We start from the raw sequence: 21902 nt of genomic DNA on the forward strand, positions 1-21902 counted from the left end.
CTGCATCCTTAGAGCCCAAAATGAGCCCACATATTGTGATGTTTCTTATTTGTGGAAAAGATAATAATAGAGTGAACTGTAACTCTAGGTACGACGAGTTACAGTTACTGGAACTAGAGTAGTCTACCACATGTTGATTCAACTTACAGCCTGTCACTTCATCTGTCAATTTCTGCCGTACTTCATCTTCCTTTTCTTTCAGTTTTCTGATATGCTTCTCTTCTCTGGTTTCCACACGGGTGGGTGGTGGGGTATCCTTTGGATCCTGAAACAATACAACAAGTTATATTTCAACATTTAACATATTTAATCAACTGGAATATTGGGGTGTGTTAACTTTAAGTGTTGGGAGGGGGGTATGGTAATGCAAAGATTTTTTTCTTTTTCTTTGGGTGCAGGTGGACCTAGGGATGGGTACAATGTAGGTTTCCTTCATTCCTCCTTTCAGATTCTTTGTTTCTTCCATTTTTTAATAGAAATATTTTTGAGTTTTTCAATTTTGACAAATAATCATGTGGTCTTATAATTTAGGGCTGCTAGGCATATGCGATTTTAGAAGCCAAAAAAAAACCACACCTCGATTTTCAAAAAAAACCATAAATGTGTGAATTCCCGCCAAAAGCCCAGTCTTTTTTTTTTAATCAGCCACAAATGATTGCAGTACTTCACTGTAGGTCAAGGGGAAAAACTTTCTTAGATAAACCTCAGATTATAATTTATTATATTCTATTTTCAATGCCTGTATACTTTTTAAACAAAAAATCTGCATGCAAAGTAGTGAAATTGGGATAAAAGTCAGCGTTTTTCGGTAGAAACGTTTTGAGTTCGTCGATATACGCGTCGCCATATTGAATTCTTAACACATATTTCACTCATTCTGAGCATGTGCAGAACGTGTCACTGCTCAACTTGTGATGTCATAGTTCATATAAGATTCATCCGTGGGGCAGCTCACAGAATTCAGGCCGTGCGACGGATCACAAAACTTTTGACTAATTTGTATCGGAGTTATGAGATATTAGGCCCTATTTTGACCCATTTACCCTAAATTGAAACTTTCAAATCCATCGGATCAAACTCTATGGATCGAATGGAAAAGACGGCATCTTGTGACAAGATTTATAAAATCGGTCATTTTTGTGGATTTACTTCGAGTTTGGAGTGAATTGGATGTAGGTCTAACAGTACACTATGCTGCACATGTACGAAAATACACAAGAACAGCTGTTGTTTATCGATATCACAGTGCCGGTGCTTAGCGACATATCGACGGACCGGAAATTCACCTGGCCAGGTCAGCGACTCGCATGAAAAAGTCGAATTGTTTTAAAGGGCAGGTCTATTGCAAAAACAAGTTTATATCTGAGGGTCAGTCCATATCAAATCAACAGGATTTTCAGCAAGTTCCACATTGACCCTCTTGGAATTGGCTGATATGCTCATGATCAGATTCAGATTCAGATTTTATTTTCCATGACATAATCAATATACAGTTCATTAAATTTATCAATAAGATGGAAGGATGGCCATAACAGAGCAAAGCTCGAAGGAACTATGACCACCCCTTTGGATAAATAAATAGATAATTACAATACAATAGACGGTGCAAAGATAGAGACACCAGGGATGTGAGGACAAGACATGACAAGACAGGTGAGACTAGTCCGAATAATCAGACCCAGAACAAAATATTAATTTCTGACATGATCCTGCTACTTCTGGGTCTGAACTGTTTCCATATGAAATCTTGATGGCAAATTGGACAATAGAAGCACATGGTTCTACATGACAGCTTTTTAAATCCCTATTCATGTTACGTGGATCACGCTATTGTGGACCATCCTTCTGATACTTTGAGTGTTTGGACAAGCGGAACGGTCTTTTGTCTACCTCTCTTGTTTGTAAACAAACCAGGAGGTCGAAATCGTCCTCCTCGGAGTCCTCGCCGAATACGAAAGTCAGCGTAATAGTACGGCACTGAGGTGAGACAGACATATATGCTGGCACTCAAGGCATATGATAAAAGGTTTAAAGGAACCCAGCTCCCGGACCATCAAGCAAGGCAGAAAAGGTGGCCAAAAACAGAAGCAACGAGCTGAAAACCGGTTGGCTGCACGATGTGATATGCTCTGATCGAAAACAATTTAGGAGGTCCGGAAGAGGAGTCTACAAAATGTATACGAATATATAACTACATAGGAAAATATAACTTGAGATAAGTTTGGTAGCCTAATGATAATTAGACAGTAAATTTTGTTTATACATAAATTTAAATATTTTAATAGAAACTGAGTTACGAATAGAGGCTGGTATATCATTCCATAAAATAGGACCCTGCCTTCTGATTGTATTTCTTGCAAGATCAAAGACAAAATTATGAGGACGATACGAATCAGCTATCCCCACCTAAATCTTTTCTATGTTGATTTAACACACGATTCCCGCTGTTGTTTTGGTTCCAAGGACACGCGTGAAAATAGCCTAAATCCCAAGGCCCCGATCTCGAAACAATAAACATGGCGGAACAAGCACAACCCGATGACCGTGCGTAAGCAGTTGAAGGACTGGTTGATTATGTTGAACATGAAAATACGTCATTGGTCAGCATTTATGCATCAAACGATAGTTTTTGCACAGCCAATTTATTCGGTCCTAACGCCGTCGTTCCTATAGACTAGGCTTGGGTATCGCCAGTCTTTCGCATATATATCGCGCCAAAAATATATCACAATATCGCCATCTGACGATATTTTTATCAATACATGCATGCATGCCATATCAGAAGTTCACTGGTATACATGTACGGGTGCAAAACGGCCCGGCAAACAGTGAAGCATCAAGTATACAATTTATAAACAAGTACGGTACAAAACATACTTATTCAATCCACTGCCATCGTTCAAAACAGCTTCTTTATATCCGAAACGTTATTAAAAACAGTATGAATTCAACCATTTGCCGCTATTTTGCATTGCATGAACATTGAACATTTCGTTGGTCGTGGCCTCCTGAGTGGATGGGAGACCACTGCTGCCCTCATACACATTGAACATTTCGTTGGTCATGGCCTCCTGAGTGGATGGGAGACCAATTATAAGTATATCGCCTGTCACTATTTCTACATATCGTCATCGCGATAGGGATTTAATATCGCGATATATCGCAGGGTGCGATATCGCCCAAGCCTACTATAGACACATACGGTCTGGGCCGAGACTAACCTACCACCTGCCTACGACAAAAACAAATGAGACGAAGAACTGAGCAACCATTTTTGTCCTGAAAAATGCTTCATCGTGTTGTGACGATCAGAAACGCCAAAAATTAATTTTTTACTACGCATGTACGCTGGATATTGTTCTGGAATCAAAGTACATGTAAGGATCAAATTTGAAGGTAAATAGGCCAAATATTGCAAGAAAATCTACTCACTAGGACGCTAGGGACTACGCATTGAGTACACGGCTATAGGGAAAACCAGACAGGGTCTAATTCTGCATAAAACCGGGCAACGTTATTTCTATAGATCTGCTGCGCATTCAAATTGCATTGTATTGCATCGTAATTTCATTTGTGTCTATGCTAATTATGTTTACACAACATGAACTCACGTGTTTTCAAGCAAATTCGCCGATAATAGGTGATCAAAAGCGATCGGAATGTTACAAAAGTACAGATCGCATTCAGCTTACTTCATATGAGATGATCTTTGGAAAAATACGGCATAATTTGTCTTGGTGTTTGCGGAATACCCTGAGTAAAGATAGTCACTTGTGCTGAGCATCAAATTGGTCACTTATCGCTCACTGTTCAAAATGTGACATCTACACCAATTACAGTCCCCGAAACTGTCTACTTTTTAGCCGACCTCAATTCCGAAACATTTAGAGATAGTTAAAAATGCGATCCCCAACCCTTTGGTTACCTTTGGACGAATTTGTCGAAAAACCCGCTGAGTCTCCGTGTCTGAAATTCCCGGTACAAACATCGAAAATGTCGCAATTCTCAGTTCCGGTGATGATACTATATCCGCATCGCTGTTTTCATACATGAATATATGCATATCTCTGACCCCTGTAAGGTCAAAAAGCGTGGCGTTGATTTCAACCAATCCGATCCACCGCTTAATAAGCAGCTTGATACTGACGTCATATCTGAGGTGACCAGGAGGCAGGAGCTACCATTTTGGTAAACTGAACTCGACTCGTGTGTTCTTTTGGTTCACATAAATCGAACAAAATTTTCAATTTTTATAACGGGTAATAGTATGATTTCAATTTTTTAGTAATGAAGTTACTTGTAGTTTTGAGGAATGACAAAGTAATGAAGTTGTTTTTGGAAACTTAGATGTTTGTTTCAACTGATGATGTAGGATCGCAAGGTGAGTGAATTCGTGAAGAGATTTGCTTGTTTGAGTGATAGTAGGATACGGGATGTAGGCTAGTCCTCTGTGTTTGACCGGCTCCGACGCCTCAATTCACGACGTCTCAATTGTACCTGCTTACCAGACAGCAATACTACGTATTGCTGTATGGAACCAGATATATTTGCGGAATACTGTAATGAAGCTACTTTTGGCCATTATGTTAAATGTATTTAAATTATCGTAGGCGTATTATATTACTATATAATGTGTGGTATAATGTGCTGGTTAACTAAATAATGCTTTAATAGAAATGTAGACCTTAAAATTCAGCATGATCAGATAATTAATACAAGTAGGCCTTAAATTTCAGCATAATCAACTACAATGATGTCCGCGCTGCCCTGGCACGATCATACGCCCTCTATATTATTGTGGGCGGAGTCAACCTGGCTTGAAGTTGCAGCGCTAAACCAATCAGCTAATTCTGAGGAGTTGCGCATGAGCAATGAGACGGACTTTTGGCGTCGCTTTTTAAAACAAGTAGCGTCATTCCGACAGCAGACTTGATTCGTGAGAGACATAGTTTTTATTTAGCTCAATTATTTAGATTTACAGTTGATTTCTATTTCAACAGACAGAAGATCTGCAGGTGAGATGTAAAACGGGTTAGGAAAGCCACTGCCATGCCGGCAGTGGCCCATGCCAAATCCGGTATTTGGTACTAAATTTTAGGCCTAATTAATGACTAAATCAAATCTGGACATGTAACTTTTTATGTATTGTAAGTCGGCTCGCTGATGATATGGAGGCTGATAGGCCTCCTGCAGGTTCCTGATGGAGATGTGGTTACTACAATGGCTGTGCAAAAGGTTGAGTCTTTGCTGTATAATATCTGGTATCTTCAGCCGTATGACCCATTTATGAGAGCTTCTTTGCTCCAAGGTGTCAATGCACATTTAAGATGACTGATACTGCCGGATGAATCAAAGGTTAACGAGGGTTTTTAATATTTGGTTTAAGCTTAGCATAGACTGTTTGGCCTATGCAGTGTGCGTGCATCGGTTAAGCTTTAACCTCAGCCATTGTAGTGAACCATATCTCTGTCATAGAACCGAGCCATGTACTTTTAAGCTAAATAACATCCCCCTCATTATTATAAATCAAAATCTTCCTGTGTCAACATTTGAACATCTAAAATAATAAACAACCCGCATGAACGCAAATTGAGTCTTGCCAAATTATCATTATTTCAATACTGTATGCACGCATGTCTAAGGCATGAAGAAGCCTAGGCATAAGCCGCGTGATATTTAATGCGTTTTTCGAATAGGTATTTAATGCTTGAGGTCTGCTGGCCTGGTGCTCGTAATTTGGTGTTAAATATAACACTTTGCTCTTTTAAAGACTCACTTCTGTATCTTGCTAGGTTGCACTAAACTTTAGGCCTATAACAGGTAGGCATTTGTCCTTTGTAAGCTTATGTATAAATGCCTTGTCATTTCTATCCCTCATTATGCATTACAGCACGTAAATCCACACCAAAAACATTGTATTAACTTACGGCATTGACTTCGACTATGTATAGACAGCTATTGCTGTTGATGAAATCCAGTGACAAAAGAGAAATATGACTGTGAACATTCTACATCTTGTGTTTCGCCTGCTTTACTATATAATTAGGCCGTCCATTTACATGTCATTGTGACCCCAGCACGGGTCCGTCCCGTCCGTAAAATGGTCTATCGCCTCATATTATTCTCATAATCCCTCCCGGTTCTCCTGTTACACTGGCGTAGCGCGGCAGGATAAATTTTCTTTTCTATCAGGAAAATTGACCTCAAATTTATTTTAAAAATCAGGAAAGTGGAGAGTTTTATGAGAACGCATCAAACAGGATAATAACTTTCCAATCTGGTGAAAATGGGAACATAAAAAATGTAATGCCCTGTCAAAGCTTACGTGCAGATCCGATTTTGGATAAAAGAAATCGGGATGTTCCGTTAAAAATGGATTTATATAGACATGGGGCATCAGTCTCCATAATTAGTAGGCCTAATCATGTTTTTGAGCAAATCACTGTAGAAACGGGTCGTATTAGAGCCTATTGATTAATTGAAAAGGTTTTGATCCAAATGTGTTATGAAATTAAATGAAGGCAGTAGGCTAGGCCATCTATGAGCAAGAAATGTGAGTAGCAAACACTCCTATTAATAGGCCTACATGGTATCGTTAGGACAAAATTTCCTGCATGATCACAACTGTTAAGTAAATGTTCAAAATTGGTTTTAACGGAAAGTATACATCAGAGTCTGGTGAGGTATTAAAACAAAGATATTGTGGTGCTGTGCATGTCTTGTTATAAATATATAAATAAACAAACACTTCCTGGCCCTAAGAAGCGTGAGCGTAGATGAAATTTGTTTAAATTGGAGAAAATTTAAATTGACGTTGAAACTGAAATTAAGCAAATATAATTAAGGAGGGTCTATTTTATATCTGCAGGAAAATCAGCGTTAAAATTTGGAAAGATGGAAACCCAAGAAAGTAACGTGATTTTACGATCGGGAAGCAAATAGGATCAGCGAGTAATCAGCCCTCAAATGAGCAAATTTCAGTGCAAGAAGGTGCGAGCGCTAGCTCTGCAAATGGAACGACAAATCAAACCCCAGTCCATGTCAGAGAGGCCCCTGGTCCTTCTAATAACCAAGAAAATAGAGATGGTCTATCTGATGGTTCTGTGCGTAGAAAGAACACAGAGACTGTGAGCCATTCCATTCCTCAGGTTCAAGAGGAGGAAGAGGAAGTCCCTTTTGAAGATGCGAGTGCCCCACCATGAATGGGCTGGTGGTGATCAAGGCAACGATCTTGCTGGTATGGTTAAACAGATTAGCGAGAATATTATATCTCAGTTAGAGCTCGTCTCCAAAAGAGATCAAAATACCCAGCAGATCTCTAGTAACCCAACTCCACTCAGGCCTTCTGAATCTAGACCAAATCGCAGAAAAACTGAAAGTAAGCCACGAACTTACGATGGTACTTCTTCCTGGCCTGATTACCTGATACAGTTCAGAATGATTGCGAAATTAAATGGGTGGGCTGAGGAGGAAAAATTGTTGCACTTAGGAGGATCTTTGGACGGTGTTGCTCGTGAGATTTTGGGGATATAGATGTTAGTAAGCGAGATACCTTTGAAGGCCTAGTCCAATGTATGGAAGATCGATTTGGGCCTAGTAGGAAAGAGGAGATCTTTAAGACACTGTTGTGGAGCAAAGTTCAGAAACCAAACGAAGATTTCCCAGATTTGGCTTATGGTATTCGGCCGCATGGTGCGAAATGCTTACCCCAATGCTTCATTTGACATGTTGGAGCTAATGTCCAAAGATCACTTCATGAAAGCAATTAGAGATCCTCATATTCAGTATATGGTACAGTTCAAAGAACCTGACACCCTTGATGAAGAGCTATGAAGCCATTCGCACTGCAATTAAACTAGCTGCTCGCGAAGAAAACGGAAATTCAAAAACTGGGGGTACAAAGGTAGTATCGGTTTGCCGATCTATCCGATCAGAAAACCCGGATGAAACTGTTGCCCGTAGCCTAGTTAGCCTTGATAAGAGGGTGAGCAACCTTCAGGGTCAACTTGAGCAACTGTTAAACATGATGAAAAATATGAAATTTTCTGAGCAACCCCGTCATGTCAGAGAACCATTCCCAAGCTCCAACACCATTAGGCCTACATGTTACTTCTGCAATAAGAAGGGTCATGTCCAAAGAGACTGCCCACGTAGAAATCAGAGAGCAAATTATCACTAAAAATTAGATCAAGTTGATCTCAAGGGTCGGAGTTAAACACCGGAAAGACCCTTTGCAGCTTAATGAAAACATTAAACTGAGAAAGGATGGTGCGTATATTTCAAAAAAGGTTCAAGATGTAGATTTATCTTGATATTGATTCTGGCTCATTTGTCACTGAATTCTAATATTTATGAATAAACTCCTGTCACATTTAAACCTCCGCTTTTTGACATTTCATCATGTTCATGATGACCGCTAGCGTGTAAATTGAAGTTAAAAGAAAAGGCATTTTCAAATTAGATATACGGTAGATAATAAAACAATTGAGCATGGGTAGCCGTAATAGATGATAGCTTGGGCAGGCTACGATTTCTGTGCGCATCATTATGGTTGTTTAGATCTATAGTCAGTGGTGAGTTACCATTTGGGGAGTTACCCAAGTCACCATGCTATTGACGAGTTCATTGAATCGCAATGTTGTAGTATATTATAGCTAGCAATCAAGATGTGATATTGCCGCCTGATGTGAGTGAATTAATGCTTATTCCTGCATTCTTCATAGATATGCCCTATTTTTATGCGGAGTTGTTGAGCCTATACCTTTGAGATTACTGAGAAATGTGATTAAGGGTAACCAAAGGAGTTGGTAATCCAAGTGATGAAATTCAGAAAATTGATAAAGAGACCGTTTTGCTACTTGAGCCGATTTTAAAGTCGGAAATAGTGATTCAGTTATTCAGAGTTTTAATAAAGAAGAACTTAAACAACGCCAATAAGACCCCGAAATTGGGTAGGTTATAGATGTTACGCCGATAGTACTCAGAAACCGAAATGGGAAGAAGTGAGTACTCGTAATCTAACATTCTGTAGAAATTGGGAATGTTGGCGATGACTTGGTATAACAGAAGGGGTGTTCTGCCTTGTACGGTTGATTAGGGATCCCTTGAAATATGCCAGGGTAGTGTTTCCTAAAAATTGCGTAAAAGTGCACATTACGACAATTGCACGATGCGAGATGTTCTGGGCATTTGGGTCAAGACAAAATTTTCGAACGTGTTAAGGAACACTACTTGTGGGTGGGGCAGCATCGGAGGTCGTTGAATGGGTACAAAATGTCCCAAATGCATACAAAAGCTGAAACCCACGACTACGTAAAACCCTCCATAACAAGCCACAATGTTGATGCCCCGATGGAGCGATTATAGATGGATGTATACTGCCCTTGCCAGTAACAGACCAGTAATGCGTTTCATGTTGTGTATTGGAGAAAAGTTCTCCAAATGTGTAACTTCTATACCCTTGCCAAATCAAGATGCTGGTAAACCATTGCTTAAGTTCTGATTTACCATATTATAAGTATTTTTGGTGTTCCAAAAAAAAGTATACATTCAGATCTATAGGTAAATGTTGAAAGTAAACTTTTTAGTCAATGATGGTACTCATGCTCATAGTAGACGTGTTAGGAGTACGTAAGAGTAGAACCACTAGAAAATAAAAACAGGACCTTATAACAGGTGCTCAAATTAAATACTCAACAAAATCAGAAAGACTGGGATTTTATCTCCCGTAATGTAAATATGGCCTACAGATCGTCTGTGCAGAGCATAGCACTGGGTTTACACCCTGAGGTATTTCCAGGTAGAAATGTGAAGTTGCCCGTAGAATCTGGTATTTTAGGCCTGCTAAGAAAAAAGGAGCGTGCCAAAATTAAAATCTTTCTGGGACGGTCATAGGCCTACACCAGCGTTGAACAAACAAATCGTAGGCCTATTTTAGACCGTATGGTGGTAACGTAAGAAAACTAGAGCTGGACATATCTGAATCTATATAAGCGAAGAAATCGATGATTTTTATGAGTCATAAGACGTTAGGCCTATGACTGCTGATATCCCAGAAACCCGGTCAAAAAGGGGACGAATACTAAAGAAACCCATGTGGTATGGGATCAGTAGATAAATAGCAGATAACAAGGCCTACTAAATAATAATACCGGTACATCGTATGAACTATATTCATGACACGCCTATCAGTCTGAACAGGAAGTGGCAAAAACTTGAAACTTTTGTGATTAAAAACGTTCTAGAAATACGCTTTGTTTTGTTTTATCAGATTTCAAAATAAGTCCCTTGGTAAATAAATAATAAAAGAAAATTTATAAAAATAGAAATATGAGGGTTTATCCTCATCTAAATAGAAATATGAGGGTTTATCCTCATCTAAATAGAAATATGAGGTTTTATCCTCATCCTCATGACGCCAGCAGTGTTTTCGGAACAAGAATTCACCTCCAACTTTAGCGGACGGTAAAACGCGTACGTACAGATACGGCCAATCGGAAACGTGGCAAATCTTAGTTGTCAAGCAAACGGAGCTGGATGGGCTACTACTGGCGACCAAGACACGTTGTCTCAACCAAAAAGGAAGCTAAAGGGCAGAGTTTATTGGATGTCGAATTCGGAGATACCAAAATGACCAAAAGAAATAATAATATTCAGTAATGTGTATTTCCTGATGCGTTCTCTAAAACAAATATATATGTGATGGTTGTTTAGGACAACCAGTCAAGTGAAATAAGTTTTATTATTAAATGCTAACAGTGTAAGGGTTGTGAGGAAAGCCTATGGTAATCCGAATACGTGCTGCTCTGGCATGTTCGACCACACCACTGTTTGGGGCATTTAAATACTGGCTGAATAGCTTTTAATCATTTTTTTTTGTACTGAGAAAGGTCCTGGTGTTTTAACACCAGGTGACTTTCGAATACTTGCTACTTTGGCAGGTGCACTTGAAGTTGACCAGTTCTTGTTCATAAAAAAAAAATTATGGCTGAGAGGCGTGATGATTCCAAATTGTTTCAATTACTGCATTGTTTTAACTTTAAATCTGATGTCAGAGTTGCGCGAATTTTCAAGCAAGAATTTAACATGCTTTAGCATGGCTTAAGAATGTTTTTTTCAAAGGTGTAGGTCCTGTATGAATTCCCAGTATAGCTCAGTATGGTAGTTGTTTTCAAAACACGCTGGTATCAACCAAAACTTTTTGATAAAAGTTTCATGCACGCCGCATTGTCATCAAATGTTTTCTTTGACACTCATGAAATTCCAGTGCAAATTGTTTCTCTAAAATTGTTTGATCATGATTCCTCAGCCATAATTTGTGACATTGTTATATGTTTGAATTCTTCTAAGAACCCTTGAAATAATTCAAGAGTATTGTTCAATTGTTGGTTTTAGAAACAATAATAAAAATTTAGAATGTTCGCTTAAATATAGAATGTTTCTTTTGTTAAATCCTGCAAATTTCGGATGACCTTTGACCGTATTTCCAGCTGCAGGATGTAAACAAAGGTACAAACAGGTATGAATGTGAAACCGTGTAAAAGGTCGATCCTTAAGATACAAATTCAGAAACATTTTGGTAAGTTGGGATATGGTCAGAGTAATCATAATGTATGGGTACGCTCAGTTGACATTTATGGTGGATCTGTGAGGTCTTTCTACTGTGTTGTTTTGAAGAAAATAGGATGCACGAAGGTTATTAAGCTTCTGGTACTAAAACGTACTGACAGTGGGAAATAAGCTCTGCGTGAGTTAACCTGTGTGTAGTAGAAGTAACCTCATAGATTACCGTGGTGTGCAGATGATGTACTTGTTTATAAAGATTTCATGTGAGTCTTACTGGTTCAGAAAGTCGCTTCATTATTTTTATTGTTTGTAGTATGTCAGATTATTTCCCCTGAAATAATCTTCCGCCAAGTTGGGAGGAATGTAATGAAGCTACTTTTGGCCATTATGTTAAATGTATTTAAATTATCGTAGGCGATTATATTACTATATAATGTGTGGTATAATGTGCTGGTTAACTAAATAATGCTTTAATAGAAATGTAGACCTTAAAATTCAGCATGATCAGATAATTAATACAAGTAGGCCTTAAATTTCAGCATAATCAACTACAATGATGTCCGCGCTGCCCTGGCACGATCATACGCTCTCTATATTATTGTGGGCGGAGTCAACCTGGCTTGAAGTTGCAGCGCTAAACCAATCAGCTAATTCTGAGGAGTTGCGCATGAGCAATGAGACGGACTTTTAGGCGCCGCTTTTTAAAACAAGTAGCGTCATTCCGACAGCAGACTTGATTCGTGAGAGACATAGTTTTTATTTAGCTCAATTATTTAGATTTACAGTTGATTTCTATTTCAACAGACAGAAGATCTGCAGGTGAGATGTAAAAGGGTTAGGAAAGCCACTGCCATGCCGGCAGTGGCCCATGCCAAATCCGGTATTTGGTACTAAATTTTAGGCCTAATTAATGACTAAATCAAATCGGGACATGTAACTTTTTATGTATTGTAAGCCGGCTCGCTGATGATATGGAGGCTGATAGGCCTCCTGCAGGTTCCTGATGGAGATGTGGTTACTACAATGGCTGTGCAAAAGGTTGAGTCTTTGCTGTATAATATCTGGTATCTTCAGCCGTGCGACCCATTTATGAGAGCTTCTTTGCTCCAAGGTGTCAATGCACATTTAAGATGACTGATACTGCCGGATGAAGCAAAGGTTAACCAGGGTTTTTAATATTTGGTTTAAGCTTAGCATAGACTGTTTGGCCTATGCAGTGTGCGTGCATCGGTTAAGCTTTAACCTCAGCCATTGTAGTGAACCATATCTCTGTCATAGAACCGAGCCATGTACTTTTAAGCTAAATAACATCCCCCTCATTATTATAAATCAAAATCTTCCTGTGTCAACATTTGAACATCTAAAATAATAAACAACCCGCATGAACGCAAATTGAGTCTTGCCAAATTATCATTATTTCAATACTGTATGCACGCATGTCTAAGGCATGAAGAAGCCTAGGCATAAGCCGCGTGATATTTAATGCGTGTTTTCGAATAGGTATTTAATGCTTGAGGTCTGCTGGCCTGGTGCTCGTAATTTGGTGTTAAATATAACACTTTGCTCTTTTAAAGACTCACTTCTGTATCTTGCTAGGTTGCACTAAACTTTAGGCCTATAACAGGTAGGCATTTGTCCTTTGTAAGCTTATGTATAAATGCCTTGTCATTTCTATCCCTCATTATGCATTACAGCACGTAAATCCACACCAAAAACATTGTATTAACTTACGGCATTGACTTCGACTATGTATAGACAGCTATTGCTGTTGATGAAATCCAGTGACAAAAGAAATATGACTGTGAACATTCTACATCTTGTGTTTCGCCTGCTTTACTATATAATTAGGCCGTCCATTTACATGTCATTGTGACCCCAGCACGGGTCCGTCCCGTCCGTAAAAATGGTCTATCGCCCTCATATTATTCTCATAATCCCCTCCCGGTTCTCCTGTTACAATACCACGCAGTAAAATATTATTATTAATAGTACGTTGCGGCAATTCATGATTGACAACTAACAATCGGCGTGTCCTTCGTATCCTCACTGTCAATTTCTTATCCACTCACTAATCCTCACAAAAGCTTTGTGTTGATTACGTAATGTGTGGAGGCAAATTGCAATAAGTACAATGAAATAATGAGTAGGGCGGGCTCCGAGGCGGGTTTCTTCTTCATCTTACGTAACACTAACAGTATTGTTCTCCAAAAAAACCCGGAAGCTTGTCGTTTGGAGCTCTAGCTGAAATACAGCAAGATAATGTAAGATAGTAAATGTAAACCTGTATTTCAGCTAGAGTATCTCGAGCTAGGGAAAACCAATAATCAGTGATAATCTAGTCAAAACCACTATTTTTAGGTGGCCAGAACTATTAAACATGAACAACCCGGATTTCATGTTCAAAATGCACGCAGCTGAGACAGATGGACAAGACAACTTTATAAATGTGAAAATTGGAAACTTTACCTCAAAGTTTGCTAAGAAAACTCCCACGCCAGAGTATCCTTTTGTTTTCTTCTCGTGTGGCAATCTGTCCAGCGGTGGTTTGTACGGAACCGGATCACGCGGAGCGAACAACGCTAACAAATTAGGTGGTAAATACTGCGTCATTTTGCCTTATTTACGATGCCAAACCACTCCGAAACAAGTACATTAGTTTCTTTGATATATTATGAACAAGAAGACATAACTAAAACTTAAAATGTACACAAAGACACGTGCATGCGTGAAAAAAACCCACTGAATTAGAGTTCAGATAAAAAATCCTTTTATTCGAATCGTAAAATGGCGGACGACGGTAAGCGCTGATTTCCATTATCTGGATTGAGATATGAATAATTAATTATGTGACGTCACCACGAAATTTTGCAGATTATGCATTCCAGAAAGAGTCCCGGAGGGGGTTCTCCCTGGTTGAAGGTAGGCTATATATTTTACAAAACATTTTCAATATTTAAATGTCGGGTTATATAAAGGTCGTGAAAACATTTTAAAAACGTTATTGTAAATATTTTGGGAAAACGTTTTTTGCAAAATATTTTTTCAACCCCAAAATATGGTAACATTCTGTTTAGAATGATTTGTACCAAGTTTTCAAAAATGTTTTTTGAATGTTATTAAAACATTTTTATACCCTTTATAAAACATTTGTGTTTGCTGTGCAGTAAATTACCAACAAATGTTTTTTAATTATGAAAACATTTTTATACCCTTTATATAACCCGACATTTAAACGTTTTCTGACAACCTTTTGCGAATGATGTCGAAAACGTTTTGTGTTTGCTGGGTAGGGCCTAACTGCTACACATGCTATGTCGTCTGAAGGTAGGCTTAGGCTATTTAGTTAACTAAATTTATTTAGCTCTATTTGTGCAAAATAATAGGCCTAAAAGATGATTTCCGACATCGTTTTCGTTCCGATTTTCGGATCATGAATGCACATTATTATTTTTTATTTTATTTAATAATAGACCTAGGCTATAGGATGATCACCGATACAGTTTACTTCCGACTTTCAGATGGTTCAGGCAAATTAATATTTTATTACTACTATCCAACTACTACACATGCTTTGTCGTCTGAAGGTATTTAGTTAACTATTTAGCTGTATTGGTGCAAAATAATAGGCCTACAAGATTATTTCCGACATCGTTTTCGTTCCGACTTTCAGATCATGCACGCACTTTGTTGTTTTTTTAATTTAACATGTTTAATAGACCTACAAGATGATTTCCGAAGTAATTTACTCTGACTTTCAAATGGTTCATGCACATTAATACTTTTTATTAACTATCTAACTGCTACACATGCTTTGCCGTCTAAAGGTAAATAGTTAGCTCTATATTGGTGCAAAGTATAGATGATTTCCGACATTAATATTAACCATGCATAGACAACTGCTATAAATTAACATTAGCACTAAACTGGTTTTATTTATTTATTTTTTTTAAACATGCCTAGCAGCCAGCAGTCGACAATACGATACGATAATGAATCAAAATGATGTATTAATCAATGATTTTCTGAACTGGTTGATGCATGATTTTCGGGTGTTTTCCATGTATCTTTTTACCCCCTTTTGTTCACCCGAACCTCAGATTGGCTCTTAATCAACCTGCTAACTGACCATCATTGAATTTGGATGCATTTTGATATCATTAATACACTGCAAAAACAAGTGTTTATATTTAAACACCATATTGTGTTTATCAGAGCAACACTTAATAAACACATAATTCATGTTAATGGTCTAACACTAATGTTAATGGTTCTAACACTAATGTTCATAAATTAACACTTGGTGTTATATTACAAACATTAGTGTTTGTAATATAACACCAAGTGTTAATTTATGAACATTAGTGTTAGACCATTAACATGAATTATGTGTTTATTAAGTGTTGCTCTGATAAACACAATATGGTGTTTAAATATAAACACTTGTTTTTGCAGTGTAGAGTATCACATGAAAACAAAGTATCAATTTTCATATTAAAAACACAAAACACCGTGCAAAAAAATTCAATTTTTTTAGGTCAACCATGAATGATCCTAGCATTTAGGTCTAGGTCCAGGGACACTACAAAAACCCCCATTCTTTTTTTTTTTTTGCTCATGAAGTGTAAGAACTCTGCAAAGATTTGTGCTAGGCCGCCAAGCCCCGGCCCGTCCGGACTTTTTCAAAAATCAATGAGGGAGGCCCTTATTATTTGTTATTATGTTGTTTTTACCATTCATTTCTGTGTAAAATTGCAATTGCAAAGGCTTTGGCAACACATCATAAAAACGGGGAGGCCCCTAATATTTTTTGTTATTTCCCCAAAGCCCATGGCCTACCCCTAGCTTGAAGAGAGTGTTTGCAATACATGTTTATAAATGGTAGCTAATGGTTTTTGTTTGTTTGTTTGTTTTATTTCTTCTTTAACCTGGGACACTCAATCAGTTGAAAACACAATTAATCATCTGTTCTTCCTTGAGGCCCAGGGATCAATACAACATTTACATAACATAATTATTAAGGTTTTAAAATACTACATACATTCAAATACACGATAATATTGCAAATTTTGATAATACAATGCTTACAAAATAAATCAAATTACAATGTAACTTTACAACATGTTTAAAATACTATTAATATTACATACATAGGCAAAGCATATAGAATAAAGGATCAAATATAAACATTAAAACTACTTAAAAGATAAAACACTACAAAAATCAACCTATGAACCAGCATAGCTATAAAACAATAATAATTATAATATTATTCAAAACAATCGATTGCACCAAATACAAACTAAATAATTCATTTAATGTCAAATACAAATAATTCAATATGGAAACTGATTGCACAAAAATGTAGTAAGGCCTAGCATGATAGTATAAATACAACTCAAACAAATCTTGCAAAATAAACGAATGAAGCCAAAATATGAAACAAATTTAAAGACTACAATAATTTAAGAATCATAAAATTGAGAGTTGTATATTGTTTTGAAAGTTGCTGTGCTAATTGGGAGAGGTGATTTCAGTTTAGGATCAAGTGAGTTCCAGGCCTTAGCCCCTCTGAATAAGAACGAGCGTCTACCAGCTTCAATTCTGGGTTTGAAATTAAGTGCAATATTGCCATGAGCGCTACCACGTGTATTGTGACGATGACTGGTTTTCACAGAGGTAAAAATTGTTTGCATATACTTTGGAACAAAACCAGCAATACATTTATAAGTTAAAAGACACAGATGGTCTTGTCTAAGGTTGCTTAGAGGCTTCCATTTAAGTTTTTCCCTGATCAAAGAAGATGGTGTCCTGACTGGAACTTTAAGAATGGCCCTCCCAGCCCTGTTCTGGAGACGCTCAATCCTATTCAGAAGAGTGTTATTGCAATTTCCCCATACGGTATCACAGTAAGTCAATCTTGGAAGAATAAGAGCTTTATAAATTGTATTCATGTGGTTAGCAGATAGCCATTCCCTGATTCTGTACAACATACCAATGTATTTCGAAACTGTTAAACAAGTTTGATTAATTTGTGCTTCCCATTTTAGATTTTGGTCGAGAATGACTCCCAGGTATTTACATTGATTGACATTTTCAAGTTGTTCCCTATTCATGTAAAGACTTAGCTCATCAACCCTTGCATTAAAATAACTTGAACAAAAAAGCATGGCTTTTGTTTTTTAGCATTTAAGGTCAATTTGTTCACTTCCATCCACGATGTAATTCGTTTAAGATCATCATTAAGATGCACATTGATCTCATTTATGTCTTTTGATGAGCGAAAAACGGCAGTGTCGTCAGCATAAAGCGTGATTTTGGTATCACTGGACACAGTTAGAGGCAGATCATTGATATACATCGTGAATAGAAGTGGGCCCAAAATTGTACCTTGAGGTACACCAAAGCTGACACATTTGAATGCAGAAATAGCATTACCAATCTTAGTTGCCTGCTCTCTATCACTAAGATAAGATTTAAACCAATCCAGCTCCAGACCCAAAATTCCAAAAGATGTAAGCTTTTGAATAAGAATGGCATGATTCACCGTATCGAATGCCTTTTTAGGTCAATAAAGACCCTCCAACAAAATGGCCAGCATCAATGTTCTGGAGGATGTATTCTGAAACATCGATCAAAGTGGTAAGTGTGGAATGTTTGGGTCTGAATCCGGATTGATGTGAAGAGAGCAGATTATGTTGACTTAAAAAGGCATACAACTGATTATGAATTAGGCGTTCAAAAGTTTTCATTACAACAGGAATAACAGAAATTGGACGGTAGTTGTTGACATCGTCTCTGGACCCCTCTTTGAATAAGGGAGTGACTCTACATAATTTCCATTTTTGAGGGACCTGCCCACTAGATAAGCTGTTGTTGAATAACTTAGTCAAAGGAGTAGTAAGGGGACCAGCCCCTGCTTTGAGAAGCCGACTGTTAATACCATCTAAACCAGTTGCTTTCTTTGTATCTAGAGACTTGAGACACTTAAAAACCTGCTTCCTCAGTTATGGGGGAAAATTTAAAATGATTACCCTTAAAAGTAGGCATTTGCTTAGAATATTTATCATCAACATTGTCAAACTTTTCTGCCAATTTTTCACCAACAGAAGAAAAGAAATTGTTCATAGCATCAGCTACTTGTTGTTTGTCATTAACAATTCCATCCTGCGTTTTAACAGCAGGGATATCACTCTTGGTTTTACCAGGTAACACGGTTTTAAGTGTTTTCCAAAGTCCACGTGGATCACTTTTTGTTTCATTAAGTTTTTGCTGAAGATCCTTGGATTTCAATTTATTGCGCAAATTATTAACTTTGTTTCTGAGAAGTTTTGCCTTCTCCCAATCTGCTGAGGATTTGGATTTCTCCGCAATTTCACGAGCTTTTTGACTCTGCCGTCTCAAATTTAGATAATCATTAGTGATCCATGTGGGCTGTTGGTCAGATACTTTGATCCTCTTTATAGGAGCATGCTTATCACATACTGGAAGAAATAAGTCAACAAACTTGTCCCAACCTTGGTCTGGGCTATCAGCCGTGCCAACAGGATCCCAGTTGATATCTTGAAGATCAGCTGCAAATTTGGTCTCATTAAAATGGCGGTAAGATCGAGCCTCAATAATTTTGGACTGACGTTTGATGGTAATATTTTCTTCCGCATAAATAAGTGAATGGTCACTAAGTGTACAGGTATTTACATCTCTACTTGAGTACATGTGTGGCCTGTTAGTCCAGATATGGTCAATGCAACTTTTAGTGTTCTTAGTTATACGAGTTGCTTTTGTTATGATTTGTTGAAGTTTAAAAATACCCATTGTTTTTTCAAAATTTCTCCATTGAGAAGTATTTCTATATATAAGCTTAAACTGAATGAAGATAAAACCGAATTCTTTGTTGCTAGCTCTGCATATAATTTGAAATATATATATGAACCAACTCTTAATGTATGTGGAACAATTATCAAACCATCTGATTCTGTACGCAACCTTGGAGTTCTTTTTGATTCAACCATGTCTATGTCATCTCAAATAACTGCTGTCTCTCGCTCTTTAAATTATCATCTTCGTAATATAGGACGCATTCGCTGTTATATAGATAACGATACTTGCAACCATGCTGTCCGCTCACTTGTTATTTCTCGAATTGATTATTGTAACTCTTTATTATATGGAACAACTGTAAAAAACACACAAAAACTACAAAAGATACAAAACAGAGCTGCCAGACTTGTTTTCAAGGCAAACCGTATGGAACACACCACTCCTCTGCTGAAAGAGCTTCACTGGCTTCCAGTAAATGAGCGTATTACCTACAAACTACTCACATTCGCTTATAAAAGTAGACATGAAACAACACCACTGTACATACAAAATCTCCTAAAATCTCACACATTTTCTGATGGTATGTTCCTACGATCACATGCTGATGGCAGTCTGCTTGAATGTAAAAGAACTCACACAACATATGGGAATAATGCCTTCTGCAATTCTGTGCCAGCTCTCTGGAACAAATTACCTTTAAAACTTCGTACTTCACATAGTCTGGCCACTTTTAAATCTAACCTGAAAACCTATTTGTTTCCAAACTAAGTTTTTTTATTTTTAATTGTTGTACATTAAGTGTAGCCTAAGATGTAGTGTAAGTTGTACTTTTAAGGGGGTACTACACCCCTGTGGTAAATTTGTGACTATTTTTGCATTTTTCTCAAAAATTAATAACACACTGGTAACAAAAGTTATGTATATTATTGGGGCAAGGAATCCAATTACTACACTGAAATTTCAGTGATTCAAGACAAGCGGTTCAGTAAATATGATAGGAAATGAGGTACATCCTAGCGGTACCTCGTTTTCTATCATAAGTATCGAACCGCTTGTCTTGGGTCACTGAAATTCCAGTGTAGTAATTGGATTCCTTGCCCCTATAATATACATAACTTTTGTTACCAGTGTGTTACTAGTTTTTGAAAAAATGTAAAAATAGTCACAAATTTATTTAGGGGTGTAGTACCCCCTTAAGATCATTGTAAAGCGCTTTGTTCATACTTATGCTAAGGCGCTATATAAATTCCGTATATTGTATTGTATTGTATTTGTTTCAAATTGGTTGAAGTTAAAATCTCCCACGCACACTATTTCACATGGAATTTTACGTTTATTTATTGGTTCTAATATATCATGTAAAGCAATTTCAAAAGTCTCACAAAAGTTTGTTTCTATCTCTGATCTATAAACTGCTCCAAGAAGAATTGGCCGAGTTTTTGGTAATGAAAGCTGAATCCATAACATTTCTGATGTTTGCGGTAGAATAGGCTCAAGTAGTGTATAAGGAAGTTGGCTGTTGACATAAATGGCTACACCCCTCCATTTCGGGTCCTGTCCTTCGGTGAAGATTGAAATTTGGAATGTCCAGCTCTGATGAGCAGATAGTATAATTGAGCTTAGTCTCCATTAGAGCAATGACGTCAGGCTTACACTCAATAACTAACAGGCGTAGTTCCTCTAATTTTGCATATAAAGAACATATATTGAGCGAGATGATCTTCAGCCCTTTAACCATCCTTATGTTTGCGTAAGGGGATTCTGTAACTTTTGTTTTGCTATTAATACCATTATTAGAGGACTGCTCGTTTGGACCAGGGTGGGGTTCTATGTCCCCACAGTCTAATAAGTTAACTCGAAAGGTGGAAACCGAGTTACTATAATAGCAAATTGGACGAGAAAGAGTACATTTGATTGTTTTGATACAGTCAGTTTTACATGGTTTGGCACAGGTTAATCAGAATCAGAATCATCAAGGATATCCCGCCTATTATATTCAGGCGCACCCCTTCAAGTTCGCTGTCACAGCTGTGTTGAAGGGTCCGTTGAGCGAAGCGATTTTTTTTTTTCCTTAAAATCTTTAGTCCATCGAGGTCTGTATAATGACGAATCCAATACAAATGGCGAAGTAAGCTCATTAAAAACACATCAAAATCCACAACAAAAACTAAATGCTCATAGGGTCTACTCTAATCTAGCTCTACTACAAAGTGTAAGTTCGTGCAAAGTAAAAAAAAAGTACATGCAGAGAGTTCATCGAGGCATAATACATAGCATCGATGACAGATGTGTTACATAGCCCATGTAAAGCAGCTTTGTTAGGGGTGGTGCAATAATTATGTGTACCCCCGGGGGTGAATTATAGGGGGGCAAAGATTTTTGGCAGGCCAAAAGGGGGGCAAGCATTTTTGGCAGGTCGAAAGGGGGGTCAAGCGATTTTTGGCAGGTCGAAAGGGGGGGCAAGCAATTTTTGGCACAGATATTTTGGGCACCGTTTCTATATTACGCCCTAAAAGGCG

General features: G+C 37.7%; 1 protein-coding gene across 1 annotated transcript in view; it reads right to left on the reverse strand.

The window, feature by feature from the left end:
• LOC140168439 (U1 small nuclear ribonucleoprotein 70 kDa-like) overlaps window positions 1-14370 on the reverse strand; it is a 35393-nt gene extending 21023 nt beyond the window's left edge. Inside the window, 2 exon segments of the mRNA XM_072191830.1 lie at window positions 148-265; window positions 14032-14370. Of these exon segments, the coding sequence (XP_072047931.1) occupies window positions 148-265; window positions 14032-14175 (262 nt within the window). The 5' untranslated portion in view covers window positions 14176-14370.
• Between the last annotated feature and the right edge of the window lie 7532 nt (window positions 14371-21902).

This window comes from Amphiura filiformis, chromosome 13 (genome assembly GCF_039555335.1).
Source record: "Amphiura filiformis chromosome 13, Afil_fr2py, whole genome shotgun sequence".
Taxonomy (NCBI): Eukaryota; Metazoa; Echinodermata; class Ophiuroidea; order Amphilepidida; family Amphiuridae; genus Amphiura; species Amphiura filiformis.